General features: G+C 49.8%; 1 protein-coding gene across 1 annotated transcript; it reads right to left on the bottom strand.

Annotated features, from left to right (window-relative positions):
• Positions 1-1,777: 1,777 nt before the first annotated feature.
• LOC128143245 (endoplasmic reticulum-Golgi intermediate compartment protein 3-like) lies at positions 1,778-21,784 on the bottom strand. Its single transcript, XM_052790669.1, is given in 8 exon segments — positions 1,778-2,074; positions 4,698-4,762; positions 7,086-7,182; positions 12,165-12,193; positions 19,310-19,429; positions 20,749-20,836; positions 21,483-21,606; positions 21,723-21,784. Coding segments are annotated over 8 exon segments (726 nt in total). The 3' UTR covers positions 1,778-1,933.
• Positions 21,785-22,626: the final 842 nt, after the last annotated feature.

Consider the following 22,626-nt stretch of genomic DNA (forward strand, 5'->3'; position numbering starts at 1 on the left):
GTGCGGGGGAGAGGCCGCCCCGGCAGCCCTTCGCTCCAGCGCGTTCCGCTCAGAGACCGTTAAGGGCCCCGCAGAACGCTGGGGGCAAAAAGCGCTCCCGGTGCAGTCTGGGAGAGAAGGAGCGCGAGGAAAGCCCAGAGGGTCGGATGGCGGGGTCTGGGGCCACTGGGGCAAGAAGGGTGGGACCGCAGGGACGGTGGAAAAGGTCCATCGCCCAGGGAAGCCAACTGAAGAGCTGGAACTTTCTACGAAAAGCTCCAACTTCAGCCCCTGGAGCAGGAGTTCCCATCTAGTACGAAACCCAGGCATACATAGGTGGAACGACTGAAGCTTTCGCTCCCTGTTTTGCAGCAGGAACGGGACAGACTGCAAGCAGCGAGAGAAAAACCGGCATGGCAGAGAAAAGTTCAAATTTACAGGACAACGAACTCTGTGAATTAAGCTTTATTTCATGAGCACGTGAAGAAATACAACACACACACACGACAAACAGGGCTCGGTCCCCTTTGCCCGGACTACTCTCTTATGTGAATTCACTGAGGCACTACTCAAGCCATGACGTTTCATAACTTACAACCCGTAACACTTAAAGTCGCGGGATTGGGGGGGGGGGGGGACACGACAAAAAAAAAAGACAAAAAACCCACCAAAAAAAGACTTTGTTTTTCCCTAGTGGGAGTGCTCATCCTTCCTCCTGCGTCACCGTGCGGGCGTCCCCTGTATCACACTGTGAAGCACAAAAGCCTCAGCAGTCCAGCTGCTGTTGAATCTCCTTCAAAGGCTTTTTGGCTAAGCTGATGTTTTATACCTTCCAGCTTGGAAGTCTGGTCTATACCATTTCCAAAAGTCAGCAGATTCTGACAATACTGCCAGGCAAAGATGCTGGCTGCAGGAGACAGCCAGCTGCAGGTGCTAATGGCTGCATCATGGCCCTTTAGCTCTTTCTGGCCACCTGTGCTGCCTACCTGGTGCTCTCCCTTCAACCCAAAGGCGCTGCTCCCAGCATACATCAGGCCTTAGCGTGAGCTGGGCTAGCCAAAATCTGAGCAGGAGTTGAGTGAACAGTCACACTCCACCCCTTGGTGTAGTCAAACATCTAGCAAACCCGCTGCTTCGGCGAGTGGAGGTACTGTTACTCCTCTTGCCTCGCCTCCGGGGATCTGAGGCAGCGCCAGAGCTTACAGCCTTCAGGCAACCGTTAGTCTCCTATTGCTATGCCGTGCTAATCACGATCCCAGTATCGGACCGAGTCGGAGACCTAAGCACAGTGTGGACGCTTGTTTTATCAGTGTAAGAATGTACATCCCAGCTCCTGAACCCTACTGCATCCCTTGACGGCGGTACTGGCAGTAGCAGCAGTCGCCAGACTCCTCTTCCACGTGCTTTTATGGCTCTGGTACGCCCTGGTCTCCCTGAGGAGGTGAATCTTCGCAGGTGTTCAGGGCAAAATGCCTGTAAGATTTACGCGAGTAAAGTACACGGTGCTCAGCTCTGGCAAGTGAGCCGAGCATACCGCTGAAGCCATCAAGTTACACCTTAAGGGTGTTTTCACCAGGAAGCCTCGGCGCCTGAAGTTCTGTTGCTACAGATAACGGATTGAAGCCCCTTCCCCCTGTGACTGTTGTGTCTGCCTGCACTGTGGACCTACTCCAGCAGTTCAGCAGGAAAATGGAGGTGCTCTGCTCAAAGAATCGTCCTCAAATGGCTTGTTGAATTAATATGCTTCAGGTAGTAGCAGAAAAGCCCCAATCCCTTTCAGATGTTCACACAGAGAAGAAGGGCATCCGGGAGTGCCTCTTCCTCTCCACCGACTGGGAAGGGGCTCGGATGGCTTTCAGGCATTTGCACTGTCGCGTCTAAGCGAGGATGGAGCCTTAAGCTATGCAAAATGGCAAAAATCAATGGAGGGTGATGACGTAGATTGAAATGTCTCTTACCTGTGTTTCTCTGTCAGCTTCACCACCATGGGCAAAAGTTCATATAGCACAAATACACCAGGCAGACCCTGGTCTCCCAGTAGCCCGTTGGCTATCTTCTCATGTCGTGTAACTGAAAACGGCTTAGTCCCTACCACCTAGCAGGAAACAAACACAGCAAACGTCGTTTCGTTAGCGAGGAACAGGAAAGGCTACTAAAACATGAGTTCAGTGAACCGTAGCAGTGTAGCCCTGCCCACTCACTTGTGTAAGCACTGACAGTGCTTACAAAGGGTCATAAAAAAAGCACCATCAGGATCGAGTCTATTTTTCCTACAGGCTATCAGTTAAAGCCCCAGCTAGCCCAAAGAATGAGTGATGCATCAGTCCCCAGGCTGGACTGTTTTGGTCTCTGCTGGCAAGTAACGGCACAAGCTGTTCCTCTCGACCTCAACCCCAAGTCCACGTCATCTTCCACCAAAATGTAGTCCACCCAAGCATGCTTCCGGAGACAGCACCGGTAGGAGAAAGCCATATATATATGCAAGAGTGAGAAAAACGGAAGTAATACATAAAGGCAGGAGAGTGCCAGGGCTGCAGAAGGACACAGATTGCCCATCTTTATATAAACGAAGATCACCCTGCAGCATTCTCCTGCACCCTGCCATTCTTCTACCCATTGCCCATACCAGTCCTATTCTTAGAGCAAATCAGTTGGGTTTCTGTAAAATGACATTATGTTCCCCTATTGACATTATCCCTAAAATGACGTTATTATCCCTAATAAGCTATCTGACACAAATTACGATCCAAGCTGAGAAAGATACTATCCAGTTTCTTCACCAAATTCCACATTTCGGGGTTCCAAGTACTGAATGCATAACACAGCCCCTGGCATCCATCTGGCAGCACACTTGGATCCATAATTACCCTAAGTCTGAGCATCACGGTCTGCATGGATTCCCCTCCCGGTGACTAATAAAAAGCAACTCTTTTGACAGGAGAAGTCCTTTGAAAACTGAACAGCAGCTCTACAGTAGCGTGCGAGATCGCATCAAGAGAAACAGAAGCCATGGGATACTGGGAGGTGGCCCTAAGAACAGGGCTCCGACTAACTATCCTTTGTACTTCAGGAATTTCAATCATCCACAAAAACTGCAGAGGCATCCTGAACCCAAGCAGAATGAGCTTCAAACATGGTCTGAAGGTTCTCCCAATATCACCTCATAGCAAGTAACTTCCACCCAACTTCCAGGAAAGAACAGACGGGTCTTTTTGTCCTTTCTAGGCAGGGGACTGAAGAAAGAGTGGTCCACATAAGGATTTATCACATGAGAACCAAGTCTCGCAAACAGTTTCAATCTTTAGGGCAGGTGAAGAAATACAAACTATGCCTACCTTTCAATGGCTTCTCTCAGACCGCTCTGCCCACGCTGCTCTAGGATAGCTTCGCTTGAAGGTCTGCATTGTACCTACCGTGGCCGTGTGGCTCCTCAGATTTGTGGCTCCTACGCAGCCTCCGACATAACTAATAATCTGCCAGTGATTCACATTTCAGAGCGCCGAAAGCAAACATGAAGGCTGCGTGGATGTGCAGTAGTATGTTGTTCTGACTGCAAGGATATGTGGTACCTGCCCGAGAGCGGGATGCGTTTGGGTGAAGAGCCTGAGGTGGTAAGGGTTCCCAGTGCTGTGGGGTTTGCACAGCGTTATAAAACTGCATAGGACAAGGGAGTCAAAATGTGGCGTAGTTTCATCCACAGGTAGATCAGTCCTTGCGCTGAACGAGCCCCAGAAACACACTTGGGTTTCACCTCAGAGGAAACTGGTTTGGTGTTAAAGGGAAGCTGGGCACGGACCACCCATGCAGCGTAGAAGATACAGCACCAAAACCTGGGAGACAGCTAGGGAGCTAAGCCGTCTTGTACGTGAATGTTCACAGAGCTGCTGGGGCACGTGGCACCCGTCTCTTCCTCACTTAGGCTTAGGTAAGTACGCTGGGTAGCACTGGCGGTGAAGTCTGCACAACAGTCAAGCTGCTGCCTCTACTGGTGTTTTCTTTGCAAAAGAAACGTAACAGCTTACATCATTCTGCTGCCCTAAGACTACGGGGGCCCAAATAATGATAACTGCCAGGTTTGGTTTGGTTTGGTTTTTAAAAAGAGGTTCTCTGGAGATCCCCTACAGAATGATGATGGCAACCCACGTGAACGCTTCCAAACCAATGAAAGAAATCACAGTTCTTTCTGCTCCCTCAGGCTGGCTTCAGAGGAGAGCATAAGTTTGTCTGTGTTCGCAGGATCTTCGTCTCACCCTGGTATCTCCTTGGTAATTTATTTCTCCTACCTGTCCCAAAAGAAGGGCATATTCTGAAAGCAGGGCTGGAAATCCGACCACGCTCTTTTGGAGGCTAAAGGAGTTTTTAAATCGGAGACAAGCTGATCTTGGGTTATTCTCCAAAGAACATTTTTAGGATCTCCCTGCTGCTTTGACTTCTCCTGAGCATGCACTATGAGGGATTCATGGGGGAACATGATCAAAGTGGCGTGGTCACTTTGATCTAGGTGGGATGGAAGACGCGGAAATCTGCTTCGTCGCTGCTGTAACATTACAGGTAACATTACACCATAGAAATTGTTATTCTTGCTGGGGTGGTGATCTGAAGAAAGTCAAACAGATTGTGTCGCTTCCACCAGAGGCCAGATATGGTCAGCGTCAGAATATGCGGAGAAAGTCTGAAGGCTTTCACTTGCCAAAGCAATAGGGAAAAAAGGTACTTACTTCACCATCTACTTTCATATACACCCTGGGGACCGCTTTGACAAAACGCTGAAACATCGTGGAAGCTATAAGCAAAGACAGAGAGACACAATTAATAACCGGTGAAGAGCTGCGAAGCTTAACCGACACGTTCGGTAAACACAAGCTGGTTTTGTTCAACTTGTCAGGGAACATCTTTCTGCACAACAGCTCCTGGAGGTTTTCAAGGACAGTAAAGTTAACGCCTGACACGAGTTTTCCTTTTGCCAAAGTGAATCTCGTTCCTGTTCCAACCAAAACCAAAACCAAAACTACTGGCATTTTGGCCTTGACTAAATGGAAAACTTTCTAACAAACCAGTTATCTTGCTATAGTCTCACCAGTACAACTTCTTGAAAATTCTTACTCTAGCACATGAAAACCTTTATATTTAACAGCATAGCCCTAAGAAAACATACTCAACTCTAAATGAGAATCCTCTATCAACGTCAATTAACACCGCAGTTTATTCCTGTAGAAGCATGGGTTTTATAGTATCAGGAGATGAAAAGGAAGACCTGGATCAGTGAGGAGAAAAAAAAAAAAAAAAAAAAAAAAAAAAAAAGGAGAACTCCTCCTGCTGCCTCAGACCAGCCTGTTCCGTCAGTTCTCTTAAGGATAACGAAAGGCAGGAGTCGCTTTGAAAACCTGTTTTCTATGAAATTCCCTAACAGGAGAAGATTATTCATTCTCATTCTCATATATAGTCATTCTCATATATAAGATCTTTAGCTGGTCTGCAGTAAACGTAAATCTGACCTGCAATCTGCTTCTCCCACTTCTTTTCCAGGGCACGTCTTCAGTCCTAATTCCTCAAGAATGTGCCAACTGCTTCTCCGAGGCCCAGGACGGAAAGCTGCAGCCTACAGAGAGAATCTTACCAGCCAGCTACAGGCCCCCTCTCAGAAAAACTAGGGCATCACGATCGTATCGAGCATTATCACGCCTCTTCATTTTTCTGTATTTGATTTTAAGCACCATCCTTTGATTTGGGTCCAAGAATTAAAATCGATGGTGGAAAAATTTAAAAGAACGGATTCAGGTAGGATCAACAATCCTACCACCACCTCAAAGCAAACGACTTCTCTCTCCAAGCTTTATTAGCACAAACTTTGCGTAGAATAAGTCAACAGATTTAATAATAGAATGAGTTACCTGGAAAATAGGAGATGCAACAGAGCTGCTCAACAGGCCACGAACAGTGTTTCCAGCCTGCCCCCCTGTATAGCCCCAGCCAAGGATTGGTTTAAAACCTAGTCAAGCTAATCCGTAGAGACAGGTTGAACAAAAGACGAAAAATCAGCAAGAAGCAGGTGCTTTGCTGGCAAAACAGGCAGAGCTTGTAGAGATAGATGTGTAATAGTTAATGGAGCAACTTGAGGGTTTCTCAGAGTTGTGCAGAGATGGGACTTGAAGGCAAACTGAACAGGAGACGACTGCCCCGAGGCGGACCTTGAAATCTCAAAGATGAGAACTGGGACCAGCCAAGACGAGAGCGCTGAGGCAAGAACTAATTAAAGGGCTTTGATGAACGATAAGACCTGGGAACCGAGATTCGACTGGAAACTTACACAGATTTTGGACTGGGATAATGGGTGGTAAAAAGGTATATAAGACTGAGAAACTTTTGGAGGGTTGCCATTCACTGTGGCGGTGGCCCAGCTCTGAGTTGTTAATAGAGCAAACCTAGAGAAACCCATGACTGAGAATTCTTTAACACTTTGCAGACTTCAGCGGATCTAAAAAAATGACTAATCTCTGCAGTGGCATATAAAGAGGTGCGGTCAGGATCTTTCACGGAAAATGCACACAAGCAGGCTTGCGTGAATAAACCAAGATTAGAGTTTGAGCAGCAGCAGCATGAGGACAGAATTGCCCTTCCTTCTCAAGCCAGCAAACTGGAGCTATCTAGGAAAGATCAGCACTATTTCAACTTCACTGCAGCTGTTCAGCTGCTACTGTTGGGTAGACCAACGTCAGGCAGACACCACGACATGACTCTCCACCAACTATTTTTTCTCTCTCCTGCATCTTCTGGTTACCTCCTACTGTGCACACTAGCTAGACAGGGCTCCCCCTGAACTACACCTGATGCAGGCGCTTAATAACGATGTGCTGTACCTGCTGTCGTGCCTCCACGAACACTGAAAAGACAGATCTTTCAGAAAGGTCACAGAATCAAAACACATTGGCACATTTGTTCCACGTGAATGGAGGCAGCTGTTCCAGAAAGAGCACAACGTGGAGGAGTCCATGTTTTACGCAACGCTGTCAGGGTTCTCGTGGAAGACTGGGAACTTTGCTCCTGTTCTCTTCTAACACCTACTAATAGGGACACTTAAAAAGAGACTTCTCTCAGCAGGCTTTTACCTTGCTGCGCAGCGACATCCGTCCCGTCCAGAGGGTTCACAATGCCTGGATAATCCCTCCCAAACGAGAGATGCTCGATATAGTGCGTCATATTGATCTGAAACAGAAATGCTAATAACTCAAACAACTGCACAGCATCCACGGGGCAAGGTAAGGGGCCTAAAGTTAATTACTTGTATATGTTTCTGAGTGTGGCTCTGGGACAGAGACAGGTCCTCCCTTACTCTGCGCCTCCTAACAGTAAACTCCAAAGCCCTTGCTCTTCTTTTTTATTCATGGGAGATTCCAAGATGTGGGATTTCTCCTTCTCCTGCTGGAAATCCCCAGATCCCGCTGCCTCTCCCTCTCATCTACAGAGCAGGCTCTCCCGCCCGCTCCTCTCCCTGCCATAGAACCATGCTGTCAGCACCTCGGTGGCACAGGTACAGGTATCATCTGCTTTCCTCCCAGCACAAGGCAAACTCCAACAGATCCAGAAGCAGTTGTGAAAATGCCAACCCTAGAAAACCAGGAAGCACAGATTAAGGAGCAAGGCGCTCTCTGGAAGAGGGGAACAGCCTTGCCAAGCAACACGCAGATGTCCCAGAACATACTTCGGAGCCTTGTGTGAAAGCAGGTCCCAGGTTCTGCCCGCCCAGAGCCATAAAGCCAAATCCGGCCGGGATCAGTACACTAGGATCTCAACGTGGCAAAGGGAGGGAAATCCAGAAGGAAAACAGACCAAGAGAACCAGAACACCGTCTTGGGAACACTTACATTGTCAAGCCCAAAGCTCTGCAGATTGTCAACTGTAATTGAAACGTAGTTTAACAACGTAGTTCAGACTGCAATAACGAGCCTATCTATTTACCTTATGCTAGCTTATAAGGGAGCTCCTCTCATTTCCATTGCGATCTAAAATGGCAAGAAAATCACCTGCGTTTCTCTCTTGCTTCCAGTAGGGCATGTGATAGATAAAACTCCCCTCCTGACTTAGACTAGCCACTGCTACAGTGAAGGAAAGTAACTTTAACTTGGGGTTACTTCAGATCAGGTATTTCAGTCCTCACCTGAATGTATGCTTAATCTAGGGCAAAAACAAGATCCCAGGGGCAAGCCAGGAAAACTTCACTGTTATCTCAGTCGCCACCTGACACGCATAACTCCTCTAACTACTGTAAAACCCAGAGGCACAGCAGATCTAAACTAACCACTGAGCAGAGCACGTGCCTTAATATCACGTCCAAGTGCCCTCAAGAAACCATCCTCATCTTAGCAACTCTCAGCGCTCTGCCTATCAGCCCTGTTACTGGCTGCCCGGAGTACCCACAGGGACAGGAAAAGACTTTGCGGGGACAGCCTGAGCAGGGTATTTGCAAACCACTGGTGGGGCCAAGGCGAGCTCTCACCAGTGCTAGGATTTGGGGAATTTGGCCTGCCCCCTCTCTGCCCTTCCTGCACGCAGCAATATGACAACGCCGGCAGCACCACGTGCCCCCAGGAGGGATCTGGCAAAGATACGGGCAACGGGATATCTTTCGGTTGGCTACTTACATGACTTTATGCAGTGCCAGAAGCATCAGTCTCAGGATGAAAATACAGCTTGCAACTCAATTTCAGTATCGCTCCTACCAGGTTTACCCAAAGGCACACAGTCATCTTAAAGGAGCCAGAGGCTGTGGCGCATTTTAACAGGTAAATTCACATGCTCAGGGAGCCAGACCTCGCCCTTCTTTCACCTCAGCAAAGAAAAACACACTTCAAAAATCGTGGGCTGTTATTTGAGGAGCCGATGGACTCAGATCGCCAAGGGCTGCTATTAACCAAGATTAGGAATGCTGCTCCCCTGAAGGGTTTCTGATATATGGCCTAGCACAAGACAAGCTGCAAAGCTGAACAACTGATTGGAACGAGCCTCTCCTTTAAAACATTTCTTTAACATGAGTGTGCTGTGAACTCTTTTTTTTTTTTTTTCTCCATTAACAGCTTTCAATAAAACACCAGAAGCTTTACTTGTATCCCTATAAACCCCTTATAAACCCAAAGAGATATACATGCAAAACAGAGAACGTACAGTCAGAAAAGGAAATGCTAAGCCTAAGCTATACTCCTCCAAACGCCTCTGATGTAGGGAGAGGCCCTTGCATTTCACAGTTAAAACGTTCAATGCTCAGAAACTAAGGCTGCAGTCACTGCAGTTAACGCAATGGTTCTGCATTACAAAGAGCTCAGAGCTGCACTGGCTTCAGATATTCCTGTGGCTGTCTCTGACAAGTGTGCAGACCTATCACTGCCACTAGCACAGTGGTTTGTGTGCCTGGGCTGGCAACTGGATCAAAGAACTCATTTGGCTTTAAAAAAGAAACTCCCACTAAACATTTGGAAATAGATGTGAAACGGTGGGCAGGGAAAGGAAAGAAGGGAGAAGTGGCCTTGGGATTATGCGACGCCATCTCTCTTAATGGTTACCAGCAACACCCTGCTTCATGCCGCGGTATTTTTTGCGCTTAAGGCAAGAGTTAAGTGGCTTGGCTGTCAGTGAAGTGTCAAGTCCCGCTGCCTTTTGTACAGACACCAGCAGGCTAACCTTCAGTTAATAACAAAGCGCTACAGAGATCCCAGCTCTGGTGGATCTGCATTTAAACTGGACCTACTGCCAAAGGAATAAAACAGTCTTTGTCCCCCCGTCTTTCTGTTGATGGCTCCTTCCTGTTCCACCCTCCTTTCGGTCATGAGCCACGTCAGAGAACCTAACAGGCCAAAATGTAAGTATTGCTTTATGTGAGGCTGTTCTTCCAGCCAGAGCCGCTCCAGAGTAAGGTTAGTCACGTCAGCTTTAACGCTTGGGTAGTCTCACATTCGTTAGCCTCTGAAGTGGGAGCTGAGTACTAGTAAGGCTGACAAATCTTACAGTAATAGCGCAGTACCAGAGAAATGCAAGGGCAGCACGTGACAAAGACCAGCCATTACCTAACCTGTTACACTAGGTTTACATCGCGCGTGACCCACTTTAACAGTTATGGCTATCCAAAACAAAAATTCCCCACAGTGCTCCGCCACGCCTTCCACAGATAAAACGCCAATTAATTAGTTTTTATAAAACTCTTCTCCAATAAATGAGTTGCAACTCTGCCAAAACGCACGATTTACATGTTCACTTTCTAAAACAGCGTTCCACCAGACCGCAGGTCGGTTTATCTCTGATCACTGAGGATGATGCCAAGCACGTGCGTATGTACCCTAGGTCGCACATAAACGTGTAGCTAGCCATAGTTTGCTTAACATAAAACAACAGGCTATTTAGCCTGCTTAGAGAAGAAACAGAACAGAAGAGCTTAAGACACTGTCAGCTAGGACCAGAGACTGGTATTTCTGAAGAAACATGAACACATTCCTTCCTTTCCGTAACTGCAGCTAAGTGCCGAGCTAGGTAAAATCAAGAGACCTGTAAAACTTCTTAAGTTTGTCAAGAAGTCTGTCTGGTTTTATATAACCTAGTTTTCTTCACCGTTTTAGTAACGCCGTTTTAAGAACTGCTGTCTATCTGAAGACTCCGCCCCATCTTGCATTTCTCACCTGAACAACCACAGAGCCTCCCTGGACTCCAAAATTCAGTCCTTTACCTGCAAAACAGCACTTACTGCCACTCAGGACTCTCTCAATCAACACATGAAGGCTGCAAGAAACCCAAGACACAGCTACCCAAACACGTTGCTCCAGGGTGAGCTAGGACACCAATTCTCAAACTGGGGATGAATTTTCTGGAGGAAAAATATCTTACAGCAGGAGCGCAGCGGCAGGAAGATGAGGAGCGGCATTAGGATGCATCGTGAAAAGGGGACTGAGGCAGGGAGCAACACAGAAAATGTTGCAGCGAGGAGAGGGAGTGAGCAAAGCCGAGAGCCTGAGCCCTCTACCAGACGTTACCGACTCAAAACATCACATCTCAACCTGTAATCACCATGATTAGGGTAAGAATTAGAGACCGAGGCAACAAAGGCAACCTCGTGGTTGGTGTCTACTGCAGGCCACCCAATCAAGGGGAGCCTACTGACGAAGCCTTCTTACTCCCGCTACAGGAGGCATCGTGCTCGCAGGCTCTTGTCCTGCTGGGGGACTTCAACCACCTCGACATCTGCAGGAAAAGTAGCACGGCGAGCTGTAGGCAATCCAGGAGACTCCCGGAGCGCACTGAGGGTAACTTCTTAAGCCAGGTAACAGACAGCCCGACCAGAGGAGATGTGATACTGGACCTGTCGGTCACCGACGCAAGCGAGCTAATCGGTGACATCAAGACTGGAGCCAGCCTGGGCTGCGGTGGTCATGCACTGGTGGAGTTCGCAGTCCTGAGGGATACGGGTCAGGCGAAGAGTAAAGTCAGGACCCTGAATTTTAGGAAAGCAAACTTCCAGCTCTTCAAGGAGTTAGTCTATAGGACCCCCTGGGAAACTGCCCTCAGGGTCAAGGGAGCAGAACAGAGCTGGCCGATCTTTAAGGACGCTTTCCGTAAAGCGCAAGAGCTCTCGATCCCCAGGTGGAAGAAATCAGGAAAGGAAGGCAGGAGACCTGCATGGATGAGTCGAGACCTGCTGGTCAAACCGAAGGGCAAGAAGGAAACGCACCGGCAGTGGAAGCAGGGACAGGTATCCTGGGCAAGTATAGGGACGCTGCCCAGTTGTGTAGGGATGGATGGGGCCAGGAAGGCCAAGGCGTGGCTGGAACTGAACTTGGCAAGGGATGCAAAGAATAACAAGAAGGGCTTCTACAGGTATGTCAGCCCGAAAAGGAAGGTCAAAGAAAGCGTACCCCCCTGATGAGCAAGACTGGCAAACTGGTTACAAGGGACAAGGAGAAGGCTGAGGTACTCCACAACTTCTTTGCCTCAGTCTTCACTGGCAGCCTCTCTTCCCACACCTCTCCAGGGGGTGGACCGCAAGACGGAGACTAGGGCAGCAAAGGCCCTCCCACTGTAAGAGAAGATCAGGTTCGTGACCACCTGAGGAACCTGAACATACCATGGGACCTGACGAGATGCATCCCAGAGTCCTGAGGGAACTGGCTGATGGAGTTGCCAAGCCGCTCTCCGTGATATCTGGGAAGGCACGGCAGTCGGGTGAAGTCCCTGGTGACTGGAAAAAGGGAAGCATGACACCCATTTTTAAAAAAGGTAGAAAGGAGGACCCTGAGAACTACCAACTGGTCAGCCTCACCTCTGTGCCTGGGAAGGTCATGGAACAGATCCTCCTAGAAGCTATGCTAAGGCACATGTTGGACAGGGAGGTGATTCGAGGCAGCCAGCACGGCTTCACCAAGGGCAAGTCCTGCCTGGCCAACCTAGTGGCCTTCTGTGATGGAACGACTACACCAGTGGACGAGGGAAGAGCTACAAATGTCGTCTATCTGGACTTCCGTAAGGCCTTTGACACGGTCCCCCACAACGTCCTTCTCTCTAAATTGGGAGAGATACGGATTTGATGGGTGAACTGTTTGATGGACGAGCAATTGGTTGGACGGTCTCATCCAGAGGGTAGTGGTCAACAGCTCAATGTCCAGATGGAGATCGGTGACAAGCGGTGTCCCTCAGGGGTCCGTACTGGCACCAATACCGTTTAATATCTTCATCAATGACACCGACAGTGGGATCGAGTGCACCCTCAGCAAGTTTGCAGATGACGCCAAGCTGAGCGGTGCAGTTGACACGCCTGAGGGATGGGATGCCATCCAGAGGGACCTGGACACACTTGAGAAGTCGGCCCATGTGAACCTCATGAGGTTCAACAAGGCCAAGTGCAAGGTCCTGCACCTGGGTCGGGGCAACCCCCGCTACCAATACAGGCTGCAGGATGAAGGGATTGAGACCAGCCCTGCGGAGAAGGGCTTGGGGGTACCGGTGGATGAAAAGCCAGCAGTGTGCACTCACAGCCCAGAAAGCCAACCGTACGCCCAGGCTGTATCAAACGAAGCATGGCCAGCAGGTCGAGGGAGGTGATTCTGCCCCTCTACTCCGCTCTGGGGAGAGCCCACCTGCAGTACTGCGTCCAGCTCTGGGGTCCTCAGTACAAGACAGACATGGACCTGCGGGAGTGGGTCCAGAGGAGGGCCACAAAAACGATCAGAGGGATGGAACACCTCTGCTGTGAGGAAAGGCCGAGAGAGTTGGGGTTGTTCAGCCTCGAGAAGAGAAGGCTCTGGGGAGACCTTATCACGGCCTTCCAGTACTTAAAGGGGGCTTATAAGAAAGACGGGGACAAACGTTTTAGCAGGGCCTGTTGTGACAGGACACGGTGTAATGGTTTTAAACTGAAAGAGGGTAGATTCAGACCAGATATAAGGAAGAAACTTTTTACGATGATGGTGGTGAAACCCTGGAACAGGTTGCCCAGAGAGGTGGTAGACACCCCATCCCCGGAAACATTCAAGGTTACGTTGGACGGGGCTCTGAGCAACCTGATCTACTTGAAGATGTCCCCCCGCTCACTGCGGGGAAGGGGGCGGGCCGGGTGGACTACACGACCTTTAAAGGTCTCTTCCAACCCAAACTATTCTATGATTCTATGATTACCTTCAAAAAATCCAATGGCTTAACGAACCCTCGGAAAAACTCCTACTGAGCATTCCGAGATTAGCAGGCTTGGTGCACGAATTCCCAGGAGAAATTCTCTAGCCTGTTGTACAAATGAGATTAAGTGAGATCATCACCCCATCGGACTTCAAGAGGCAGAAGTCGCTCCAACACGTCACCACGTCCTCCTCAATTACATTATCTGCACAGAGCAACTAATAATCCCCCAGCACATTATCTCCAACGCTGATATGTTAAAATCGTTTAAGACAAAGATTCTCAACCTTTTCCATCTGGTGACCTCCTTTACCACAGAAGAGTGACCTGGCACGGCTCTCCTTTCAGCTTTCAGGAAATCTTCTCCGATCCCAGCCTAGATCAACAGCTCCTCCCAAAGGAGATTTATGCGCACAGCAAGTAACAGAAATTAGTTAGCTCTGTAGTAAAACGGGTTGGGGGCGGGGCGGGGCGGGGGGGAAGGATACAGCAACACTGACTCTCAACAGCGTGCACTGCAAAAACGAGCAGAGCAGGAGAGAAGAGAGAAATATTCCGATCCTTACAATGAAAAGACACAGAGATTCAGACAGAGCAGCGCTTAAAACTCGTACCAAAAAGGGGAAGAGCAACAGCTTTGCCAGTGTGCTTTCTAGGCTATATAAAATGACTCCCTAGCTAGCCAAAGGGCTCATATATGGACAAGCAATCATCTACAGAGAAACAAAAATGCAGGCATTAACCGCTAAAAGGAAAAACACAGTGGCATGCCCATATACGTTAAGTGAGCTCTAAAGCAGCACGCCAGATAACAATGCTGGTTATATTTAGACTCTTTCCCAGTTCTTAAGGGAACAGAAAGGTCATTTTAGGAGCAACCAAAGCTATCCAGAAGTGCACTCGAGGTTTACATTCACAACATGTTAACATTCAAAGCTGGGTAACAAGTTTTTGTTCTTAATCGGTCCTGTGCTGCTTTTGTCACACCTGATGCACAGAGAAGGCAGCGTACCACGAGGCTGTTTTGTTCCTTCTGCTGCAAGATCCCAACAGAGGCGAATACCTGGAAGGATGGGGGGGCAGGAGGAACCTATGTTTGGACGACATACCTCAAAGGAGGTTAAGTAACCTCCTTTTTTGTTTGTTTCGGAAGACCGTTCACGTATATTCAACGCTCTGCATGACTAACCAATAACTGTCACAGACTTACACCTCCTCAGAGATGGGCCTCTGAATCCTTCACACAGCAGTTTCGATCCACTTTGCCACATGCTACGTCCCTGGCGGGGCTTCTACAACAGCAGGTTTTGTGGTACGGAGAAGCTATGGAAGGTACGGAGAGCCTCCAGGTGGCTGCTTGACAAACCTTAGGCATTCCCAGCAACCGGTACGACTTGAGCTCTGGCGGATTATAGCCCAGTGACAAATGGAAACGTCACGTTTGCGGTCTCCAAAACGAGCTTGATACAACTGCAAAACTGCTTGTCCGTCTGCACAGAAACGGGTGAGACCTTGCGTCTTTCAGCACCGAGACAACCAAACTCCGAAAGGAGTTTACCAGCGTAAAAAGGAAAGCCTGCTGAGGATGAAATAAGAATCTCAGCCTCCGGTATTCAGTGTGGGGATGAAAACGGTTAATTCCCCGGCAGACGCTACTTTGGGACAGAAGTTAAGAGTGAGCTCACACAAACACCCTCTGTGGAAGGAATACTGTACAGGTGATCCGCCAGAGGATTTGGATCTCCTCCACACTGAAACGGCGTCCTCGACTGATGGAGACTGAGTTTTCTTTCTTTGCTTCTGTGTTTTTTTCTGGACCAAAGAAAAAGCTGAAGCCTGGAATCATGAATCCCTCAAGATGCAAACACCTCTGCGGAAGGACGCAACTTGACAGATGGGACAGACCAAGTCACTACAGAGACAATAAGAGCGAGGGACAGTCCAGAACCTATGGGCTACCACGGATCCATTCTTACAGAAGAATTCTTTGCAGGTAGGAGGAATGAGAAACACCAAATGACACCCGTTGTTCGTGCGAGCGATAAATGCCTGGTCTTCGCTCCCGTAAGGATGCAAAGCCTGCAGCAGAAGTGAGAAGGCAAAGCCATAACCAGGTTTCATTCCAAGACGGCTCACGTAACGGTGAAATAATTTACACGGCTCCCCTCTGGACACCAAATAACCCCAGAAAAGATGCCGTTTGATGAGATACAGCCTTTGTGCTGCTGCAAAGGTAGTGCAATTTGCGCTGCCCTTAAACAGGCACGTGCACAAACTAGACAACCTAACTCTGCACGGTCTTAACAATCGTGAGCACAGCTTCCAAAGGCAGACCAAAACCACAACGGTTCTCATCATTCTCTCAACACGGGCCCAGGAGGATTTCATTGCACAGACCTTCACAGACACTTTCGAAAAAAACACGCGTGCAACATAACTGTATTAATTCAAGTGCTAAGAAGATACAAAAAGGTGTAAAGGTTACCGCACGTCCTCCGACTCTGCCCCGTAACAGCTCTCGCAGCGACCCACATCCAAAGAACTTGGATCAAACACTTTTTCTTCTTCTTTCCCCAGCTCCAAGACAAAAGAAGATGCAAAGCGACGAGGCGTGACTAGAAACGCTATCTTGTACTCTTGTTCCGTTCTGGGCGCAATAACTGTTCCACACACGAACGCAACGATTCTGTGTCGGAAGCTGCGCGTCCTGCACCCAAAGCCCACCCGGAACGGTATGCGCAGAGCCTGTTGAGGTGCGAAGTAAGACCAAGAAGCAGAGTGGCATTTGTCTTCTCAAACGCACCCTCCATACCAAGAACTGGCTATCTGTAAGCCTCGCTGGAGCGCTGATCAGATGTTACTTGCCTAAAGGCTTTGCTAAAACATTGTCTACTTCAGACAATGTCGCACAGTAAATGGCGGCAATTGTAACAGGACCTGTTACACAAACAAAATTTTAAATAGCAGGCAACAGCAGGCAACAGTGCACAACGCACAATCCTGTCCCAAGACGTGTAGGGAACACGGTTACACATTGCTGTGAAACAAGATCAGAGCCAGAGTCTCCCGAATGGAAAATTGGCACCCAGTCCTCCAGGATGACAATGCTGACAAGGCACACACGTTAACCCCTGCTCACTAGAAGTCTCCAAGGAATTTCTACCTTCTTCGTGACTTAACGATTCTGACAACGTCTGTGCCATGTGTGTGCTGAATGCGCAGCCGCAGTACGGCTGGGGCACGAACTCATGGAAATTCATGGTCTTACGTGCAGAAGGCTGAAGAGGGACAAAACCATTGGCTCTTATAATAAGAGGCCCCCTTAAAAGCAGGCCGTTTCAACGCACAAACCCTGAAGGACAGGACCAAGTCTCTTGCGTTACAAAAGCCCTCTAAGGCTCGCTATCCAGGCGTGGCTGCACTCCCCTCTATAAGCCTTGAAAAGGTGGCTCCTTGGATCACTAACGCTGGGGAAGGGGACAAGGTACATAGTCAGACACTGCTGAGGGGATAAAACATTATCAGGGCCCTGTCTGTTGAGACTGGGGGGTATAACAGGCGGACGGAAGCAAGCATTAAACACGTCTGTATTTCGTACTAGCCACAGAAAAAAGAGATTTTAGTTGGAAACTATGAAACGGGCATCAAAATCAGTCATTACCCTTATTTCTTTAATCACATACTTTATGGCAGTGACGCTCAAGCAAATAAGAGCTTTTAGGAAAATATCCCCTTTAGTAAACAACCGTGCGAGACTTTCTTTCTAAAGCTCGCAACATTCAAAGCAGTTGAAAGCGCACTTAAGAATTCACTGTTCAAAAAGCGGTACGGCTTTTAATCTCGTAATTACACTCAAAGACAGCGTCAGGAAGAATACAGCTAAATAATCGCGACGCTTTGTCAAAGCCACGATTCCCGCCACTTCAACAAGAACACCTGTACGATACACGGAGTCTTTCAAGACACAGCAACCAGCAACAGCTTTTTAAATGGAATCAGTAGCTGCCTGTTGAGTTGTCGCAGAGACAGCATCCAGAGGGAATGCACACAGTCCGGATACTATAAAGAAACTGCAGTGCATAGAACTCTACACCGCAGGGTTTCTTGCCGCTGACACGGTCCTCAACTTGCACGCAGATACGATACGTGAAATTGGAAGACTCTGTCCACGGTAAAAGGAAGGAAACGATAAGAACCACCAATAAAGAATTCAATCATGTCTTGTCATTCAATGGAAAGGAGTAAGACGACATCCCAAGCACAGAATGCAACCTACCATAGAAATCATCCAGCTATTAACTATCTTAATGTAACTATGATTAGGAGAAGCCTCCAGATGCTACTCCGTAAAATTTGGGTATGCTTTACTAAATTTAAGGTCAATACTGCTACAGCTGCCATTTAAGTAACTGACTGAAGGTCAGCGTTACTAATAGAAACTGATAATCGCAGAGTTTAATGAAGACGGGTGGATACTTCTGACCTAACCTGCAACACGGGTGATGGAAACCAAACTAGCCGCGTGCTTTTTCCAGACAGCGGAAGAAATTGCTTGTTGCCTGCAATGCATCTGATCTCTTCTGAAATGCCTCTTCCAGGCGAGACCGTTTGCTCCTTACGAGTTTCTCCTCCTCTCCATTGATTACACAAGGAGCCAGAGCAACCGGTTCCGACGGAGTAATGCCAATGGAGACTGGCAACACAAGTAAGGCAGGAGGCCTACATGCGTTAACAGAGAATTAGATACAGAAAAGCTGGTTTTGTCCCCGGGCATTACATTTGTAACGCCACAACCTCTGAATACAGAAAGGCTGCTAAGCGAACACAGCAGTAACAGCGCTATCACCACATTCCCGTGGCAGCAGGAGAAACTCCCGTACCTACCAATCGTTCAGCTCTTGGCTTAGTTTAGCCTTGCAACTTCAAGAACAGAAAAGTTCAATCCGAGTGATACAAATCAACAAATTCAGTTCACGCCGACACGTAGAACTACACCATCTCCCCGAAAAAGTAATAAGGAGCTCGTGTTTTGGAAAGGAAAAGTCAGGACAGTATTACTGTTACATTGCAACACTTTGCCAGAACCCTTTCTGGTTTGTATCGAAGCGCAACGATGAGTCACAACACGAAACGAATGTAAAGGAGAGGTTTACGTAGCCAAGGACCGCTTACAACAACCTGTAACCGATAAACCAACTAAAATATATTTATCTAGGTAGGCATTAACACACACAAAGTAAATGTAGTAAGGTGCAAGCTTGGGCTTAAGGGTCGAGTCACTGGAGCCTTCCCTGGAGAGAGGCTCTTTCCTCTAACCAGGTCGTCCCATTTGCCAGCCCACCGCGATTTAAAGGCACAACCCAAGCCAAGTTTTGCCAGAACAGCTGCTTGATGCCTAGTCGTAAAAGACCATTCATGCAGCAGCTTTACTCCTGAAATGCATCCGTGAGTCCTCGTCGTAATTTCAGAGGGACTAGGCAAAGATCTGCCTCGCAAAAGTTGCCAGTATAACAGGAGCTCGCCCCATCTGCCAGTTTAATAGAGTTGTGTGCTATAAACTCTTCAAAAGCTTGTGGTCTTTAAATGCTCTTCAGCTGTCACTTGTTCCCGTGAATCTCAAAACAGGCATACGGTGATGGAAAGACAACGAGAGCGTCCACCCAAGAAAGGCAGAATAGCACCTTACCGTGGCTCTCGGCCTCCGGGGTCACACGATTGCCAGCTTTATCCAAACGTTGTTCAAACAGATTGTGCTCTACATCCAGCTGCTGCTCTCCTGCTACGTTCCTGGCATCGATGCTCAACTCTGAAATCAGTGAGCAAGGAAAGTGGTCTATAAACACACATTTGTTATGGCCTGCGGCAGGCTGAGGAAGCATTCAGCCAGTGAAAATACAGACTCTTTCAGCGAGGGCGATAAGAACGTGCCAAAGCGGAAGAGCGCGTATGGCTGGGGACGAGTGACGTACAGGGAATAAAACGCACGTTGCAGCACCCTGAACGACCCTTCCAAATACGGGGTCGGGTTTGGTGCACCAGAAGGACTGTTTCCAGCTGCCCAGAAAGCGTTACCCTGAAAGGTAATGCACTTAAGGCAAAAGAAACCAAAACCAAACCCCTCAAAGCCCATAACCATTGCCAGGAGTACAGGAGTTAAGCTTCAAACTGGTTGAAAGCTGCCTCCTACCTCTACCCCCTCACCCTTCCCCCTTCACCATCACCACATTTCCTCGTGACCCCTCTTCACAAAGAAGACTGAGAAGGTCTGGGGTCTCGGCCTGGTATCGAAGCACCGTGATGCGCTTGCCGGCTACATGCTACAGGCTCCCTTAGAAGACTGACAGCTTCTCTGCACAAAACAGCAGGGGCTTCCAAACTCTCTGGCCTTCCCGCGCCCTTTTAAACGTGAGGAAGGCAAAGACCAACAATATCTCGGGTGGTCACAAGGAAGTCAGACTCACTACCTTTAGAGCCCAACGCACTACCCAAAGGAATTACCGCAACAGAACAAGAGGCAGGGAAGATTAGCGGACAGTCGGATAACGTGCACCGCAGCGGTACGCAGGAAGACTTGCAAAATTTTCCCTCACTTCACCCTGCAGCTTTGTTTGGAATTTAGTTAAAAGGTAATCCGACTACTAACGCTCACTCCGATTTTAAAAACTTGGGAGAAAGGTTATCACGTGGCGTTGGCGCTACAGTCAGAACTGAAGTACAAAAACCACGGAAAAGTTGCGCCTCGCCAAGTAACTTCCAAAGGAGACTCTAAAGTGTTTCAGCAACAGTACAGTCAAATCTCGAGTCCCAAGCGAACACCGAACGCTGTGCCAGCCTTTTCAGTATGACCGAGCTCTCTGACAAAGTACCACACCAAACAGAAACGTAAGCGGGTTTATACCTTAGCCTCACGTATCATCTCGAAACAGAATACAGCCTGCCTGGAAGCGCTGGTTTAAGCGCTCAGCGGGCCTGCCTGGAATCGCTGCGTAACCACCAGGGATCACCAATTCCTCCCTGTCCGTGGCCCAAGCAGCAGTGCAGCACTCGGAAGCACCGGGCACACCGAGCCTGTCGGGCCCTCGGCAAGTATGAAAATTATCCCCAACGTTCAGAAGGCTGACTCACAAGCACAAGGCACGTGCGGAAGAATAACATCGAGACTGATCTTCGGTTTAGCTCCCCTTGATTTGTCAACGCGCAGTTCCGGATGAACCTAGGCACAAGGGAAAAACAGAGAGTCCTCTTTCACTTGGAAGACAATCAAAAGGCCTCTTTCTTTCCCTCGACTGCTCTGGCTCACCAGCTGATTTTTAAGACGTGGGATTCAAGAGACACCTGAGCTGCTGCCTCCCACCGTAGCCAAGCGCTTGCCGTTTCTAACGCTTTTTTTTAAGAAAGGTAGTAACTTGGGAATCTTAGAACCTGCGGTGGGCACGGGGGCTCTCGCGCTTGCTTGCTTGCTTGCTTGCTTTCCTTTGTATTGCCTGCTTGTAGGCGGCAGAGACAGCGAGAAGAGACTCTGAGACGCTCTCCTGCCACAGCGTTACAGGAAGCCACAAGCCACCCTTGGCGCCAAGCGGCTTTCGGGGGAGGGCAGCCCGCTCCCGGCCTCAAGGCCACCAGCTCGGAGAAAGAAAAAAACCCCACGCAGATCTGCGGCGGGTGAAGCTGCCGCGTGGGCAGCCCGCAGCAGGCGGCGGAGGAGGCGGCGGCTCGGCGCGGGGGCGGAGGCACGGCAGGCCGCCCCGGGCCGCAGGGCCGCCCCGGCCAGAAGCAGCACCGCGAGGCGGGGACGGGCCGGGCCGGGCCGGGCCGGGCCGGGCCGGCCCCCCGCCGCCGCCGCCGCCGCCGCTACTCACCTCCTTGGTGAGGTAGTACTGCAGCTCCGAGAAGAAAAGCAGCACCACGATGAGCCCGCTGACAACCGTCACTGCCGGGGAGACGAGAACCGCCGTCAGCCCCGCCGGGCGCGCCTCGCCTCGCCTCAGTCCCGCCTCAGCCCGCCCGCCGCCGCCGAGCGCCGGCCCGCAAGGCCCCCCCGCCGGCCGCCGCCCCACGGCGAGGCCCGGGCCCGCCCGCCGGCCCCCGGCCGCCCTCACCCAGCGCGCCCCCGCACGTCTTGACCCGAAAGTCCTCCAGGGTCTTGTCTTGGGGAAGGCATCGAACCGCTTCAGCCGCCACAGCGAGTCCGTGGCGCCGCGCGGCCCGGAACCAAACCCGCCTTCCGGCGCCGCCCCGGCACCGCCCCGCCGGGCAGCGCGGCCCGAAGCCGGCCGAGGGGGCGGGCGGGGAGGGGCTGGGGCTCCCGGGCTCCTCCGGGGCGGGCAGGTCCTCGCTGCCGCCTCGCCCTCTTCTGACCCTCCCTGCCAACGGCCCCCGGGCCTCTCAAGGACACCCGAGAGACGCTGACTGTGCCGAGATCGGTTAGCCGGGAAGGGCTTGAGACCAAGGCGGAGCTGCTGGCAGAGAGCAGTTTTCACTCGGTTTGACCTCCTGCCCATCCCATCCCCTGCCTCCAGCTTTGAAAGGGCTGGCGTTTGTTACCCCCGCCCTTCGGAGAACAACCGAGCTGTCCCTCAGGCTGGCTGTCGCAGCAACAAAGCTGAAAGCAAATCACCTCGGGAGAGTACCAGCGCTTATTGTGCCGAAGCACGGAAGGAAAAAGGGAGGAAAGGGAGGAAAAAACCGCCGCTCTCTTGCCCCACCTCCCATCCCTGGCCTGTACCCTTCACCCCTTCATTTTGGTAACCACCTCCGTGTTTCCCTCTCTCGTCACAGGGAAGGGCTACGAACTCAAGAGGTTAAATCGTACAGCAGCTCGGAATAGCTTACTTGTGCAAGTGAAAAAAAGAGGGTAAGCTTTTCCTAAGCCACATACTTGCCTAGCCCTTGCTTTTTCCTACTAAAAAAGTGCAGTCCTGCAAAATCTCTTTTATTAAAAAAAAATTCTAGACAGCGCTGGCACTAGGCAATGCTTGCAAACATCAACAGAACAAATGTACC

The sequence above is a fragment of the Harpia harpyja genome, chromosome 1 (genome assembly GCF_026419915.1).
Source record: "Harpia harpyja isolate bHarHar1 chromosome 1, bHarHar1 primary haplotype, whole genome shotgun sequence".
In the NCBI taxonomy this organism is placed as follows: domain Eukaryota; kingdom Metazoa; phylum Chordata; class Aves; order Accipitriformes; family Accipitridae; genus Harpia; species Harpia harpyja.